The sequence below is a fragment of the Gavialis gangeticus genome, unplaced genomic scaffold (assembly GCF_001723915.1).
Source record: "Gavialis gangeticus isolate Ggan-Ray unplaced genomic scaffold, GavGan_comp1, whole genome shotgun sequence".
Lineage (NCBI taxonomy): Eukaryota > Metazoa > Chordata > Crocodylia > Gavialidae > Gavialis > Gavialis gangeticus.
In genome coordinates this window covers 21,902,407-21,906,125 of record NW_017728998.1, presented here as the reverse complement: position 1 = coordinate 21,906,125, position 3,719 = coordinate 21,902,407, and the positions used below count along the sequence as shown (strand labels likewise).

The window sequence follows — 3,719 nt, the reverse complement described above, 5'->3', positions numbered from 1 at the left end:
AAAAAAAAAAAAAAAAAAAAAATCAGTGGTATGAATATGCCCATTAAAAAAAAAAATCACTACTTCTTATCTTCCCCAAAACAACATCAAAGCATGAAATATCTATGCAGTTAATCAATATTTCAGTCTAAAACAGTGGTGGCTCAACATATGGTCCCTGGGCTGGAGGCAGTCAGCATGTCAGTGTGGCCCCTGCCAGAGCTCATTTCTGAGCTCATCAGGATGTCACCACTGGTTCTAGCCAGGACCACCACTTTCACAACTCTGGAGCCCAGGGGTCAACACTACCACCCACTCATTCCTCCTGAATTCAGCTGCAGGAGAAAAGAAGAGATCAGCGGCAGCAGATTCACCCCTGGGCTCTGAAGCTGCAAAAAAAGCCCATGCTACCAACTGGTGAACTCAGACAGCACATTAGACATGTGGAGTTCAGGCAGGGCTAGATTAAAGAATAAGCAAACTAGGCAGATGCATAGGGTCAGTAAGAAGGGGTTCAGTTGTGCTTATTTTGCCACAGCAGTGCTGCCGGGCTCCTTTTCCCTTCTACAGCTGCAGGCTGCTGCCCTATACAAAGCAACTAGGAGCATAGTGTGTTTGCCTAAGGCCCACAGAAAGATTAATTTGGCCCTGATTTCAGACAGTGCTCTTCTCCGTGTCCCCTGGCCCATTTCTGGGGGCTGAGATAGCATGAGCACTAAGGCTCATGGCTCAAGGTTGCAAGTGCAAAGCCATAGCAGAAGAACTTATGGCTGGCCTGTCAGATTCCAACAAATTCTGTTAAATACCTTGTCACAAGGACATGGGAAAGGAAAAGGAAGGCAGGCCCACTTCTGATATTAATGTTTGGACTGCTTGTAAAAAAAAGGCTGAGCACCACGGATCTTGAAGAAATGAGGATCTTCAACAATCAAAAAATACTTGTATTTATAATCAGAAACCTTACCTCTTCTTGAGACAATGGCCTGAATTTAGTTTGATAACGACTCAATTCTACATTCAAACGATGAACAGTCATTTTCAAGCCATCATTTTCATCCACCAGTTCCTGGGCTTGTTGTCTTAATGAAAGCAATTCTGCAACTTCCTCTACATTTAAAAAATAAAAAATAAATCAATATACTCCTGCGAAAATACAAAACCCTTGCATATTAACTGATGAAATGCTAAAAATCTTTAGGAAGATGGAAAAATTATAAGATAATTTCTCTCGACACGTACTGTAACTGTATAAATACATGATAAAATAAACATATTATAAATTAATCGGAATGCAAAGAAGAAAGTAACACAAAAAGTCTATTTCTTATGTTATATAGAGTAATAACTTGTTCATTTGGGGTTGTATAGGAGCCCCTAGTAGTATTCCTACATTTAATACTTACATATCTCAAACATTTTAAATACTTGGAAATGATACACTAACTGTATATGATTTTTACTGGTTTCATTTTATATATTCTATTGAACCATCCCCAAACTAGATTTCCACCTACTGCTAAAAATGATAGTAAACAAAAAAGATAGTGTCTTTTTTTTTTAAACAGTGGAAGAGGATACTTCATTAGTTCTAGGTAATTTAAACTAATGTCTTTTCCTGCCCAAAAGGAAACTTTATCACTATGGACTCCTGTGTTCCAAAGAGTCTACAAAGGAACAAAAAGCATGTTTCATTTGAACATCATATATGCTACAAAAGTACTATTAAATGCGGTCATTGGTAAAGCACTTCAGAAGAGTCCAACTATGCTCTCATTTCTGTAAATCAGATTTCTGTCACTGACAGTACTGAAAGCTCGATTTGGTTAAATGCTGAATCACCAAAAACATGCTCATCAAGGCAATTCTGTCTAATTCACTATTAACATGGAAGAGAGACTGCCACGGAATGAAACTGGAATACTTTTAATTTTACTTATCAGCATGCAGTGCTGGTAGGCTCCTTCAGTGGCCAAAGGCCTACAAACAGTTACAAAATATTAATACAGTTTCCTGTTATCACAGCTTTTCTTTTAACTCGAGTAATAATGATAATGTATTGCTTTGGGATGCAGGGACCTGCAGGTAAAAACCCCATCTGTAGTGAACCCCATCTATAGTGAAACTATTAGAATATAAAAGACTCAAAAATAATTTCCTAATATCATCTGGTCTACTAGTAGAACTTTCAGAGTGCCTCCTGAACACTGACATTTTTATGAAACTTCAGACATCAAATCCACTTGCAGATACTGAACTCATTAGAACTAGCAGTTATTTAGTAAAAAGAGCAGAATATACACTGTTATCCTAGTGAACTATTTCTGTCTGACAACTGTTGGGATCAGTTTATGTGGACACTCTATTAATGAGGGGATATGTCTTGAAGGAGTTAGAATACTAAAACAATATGAACTTTTCCTTCAACCAAACCTATTCTAAAGTTATTCCTTACCTTCCCTTTGTGGCTTCTCTGCAGCTTCTTTAAGTTTTGCATTTTCTTTTTCCAGTCTCCTAAGTTTTACCTGCAGTTCTTTCATTTGTTGTTTTAATTCCTCAACTTGCCACAACATGGTCTGGTTTGCATTGTTTAAAGACCAATTTTCTTGTTTTAGTTCTTGGAACTTCTCTTTAGTTTTACCCATCCACACTTGTCGTGCCCGAGCAGCTACATCTATCAATAATATAAATAAAACACAGTATATAAAACAAAGTATTTAGGTGGTATTCACATTTCTCTGCACTACATTATTAGCTCAAAAGGTAAAAATAAACTTCTTTTCACAAATTCCCATGACTGTATTACCAAAAATAATTTTATTAGCTAGGATAATAAATGTCAACTAAGTGGAATCTATGTTAAATTACTTTAAGAAGTGAATATTTGGCAAGTGAATAAAATCATAGGACACAGGATTTGGGGATCATAGATTATGAAAAAATACGAAGTGGGAAAGCAGCTGCATAACAGGAATGTATCTTATAGTTTCATAGTTAGTAGGGTCGGAAGGGACCTGAGCAGATCATCGAGTCCGCCCCCCTGCCATGGCAGGAAAGAGTACTGGGGTCAAACGACCCTGGCAAGGTGTTCATTTAGCCTCCTCTTAAAGACCCCCAGGGTAGGAGACAGCACTTCTCTTGGAAGTTGGTTCCAGATCCTAGCCGCCCTGACAGTGAAGTAGTGCCTCCTGATGTCTAGCCTGAATCTACCCTCTGCATTACTCCCACTTGCCCACTGAAGATCTCTCTCTCTAACCATCTCCCTAGAAGGACAAGTGGTTACTTACAAAGGGGCCACAGCAATACCTATCCCAGCAACCAGAATGTGTTTCCTTGGTGGGTTGGTTAGGCACGCTACACTTTCGTTGGCACACTGAGTTCTCATGTCTCTGCTGGCATAAAGTTAGAATCCATCCCCTGCTTTCATTACCAGTCTCCACAGCAAGGGCCCTGAAAATAAGTCAGTTGTGCATATGTCTAAATCTAGCCTAAGTTATATAACGGGTTGCAGAAGTTCCTACTTGAAGGACACGGAGCTAGCTGTTTGTACCTGTTCAAAGGTAAGAGGTGGCTATAATTAGAAAAAGAGCCTTGCCTATATGAAAGCCACTAGACTGTAATTGGATATGGTAGGAATTATTAACCTTTAGCAAATATGAGGCTGTGCCAGCTATCTGCAAAGGACAGAACCATGTAAAAGAAACAAAATGAAATCCTCATGATTTTTCTGAGAGCAGAGTCTT

The 3,719-nt window shown here is 38.7% G+C and overlaps 1 protein-coding gene across 3 annotated transcripts in view; it reads right to left on the bottom strand.

The window, feature by feature from the left end:
• CEP89 (centrosomal protein 89) overlaps positions 1-3,719 on the bottom strand; it is a 134,899-nt gene that overhangs the window by 100,913 nt on the left and 30,267 nt on the right. For all 3 annotated transcript variants that reach the window (XM_019505600.1, XM_019505601.1, XM_019505598.1), the window contains exons 8-9: positions 2,432-2,650; positions 944-1,086 (exon numbers count right to left, since the gene is read on the bottom strand). In XM_019505600.1, the coding sequence (XP_019361145.1) occupies positions 944-1,086; positions 2,432-2,650 (362 nt within the window). The remainder of the gene's footprint in view (positions 1-943; positions 1,087-2,431; positions 2,651-3,719) is intronic.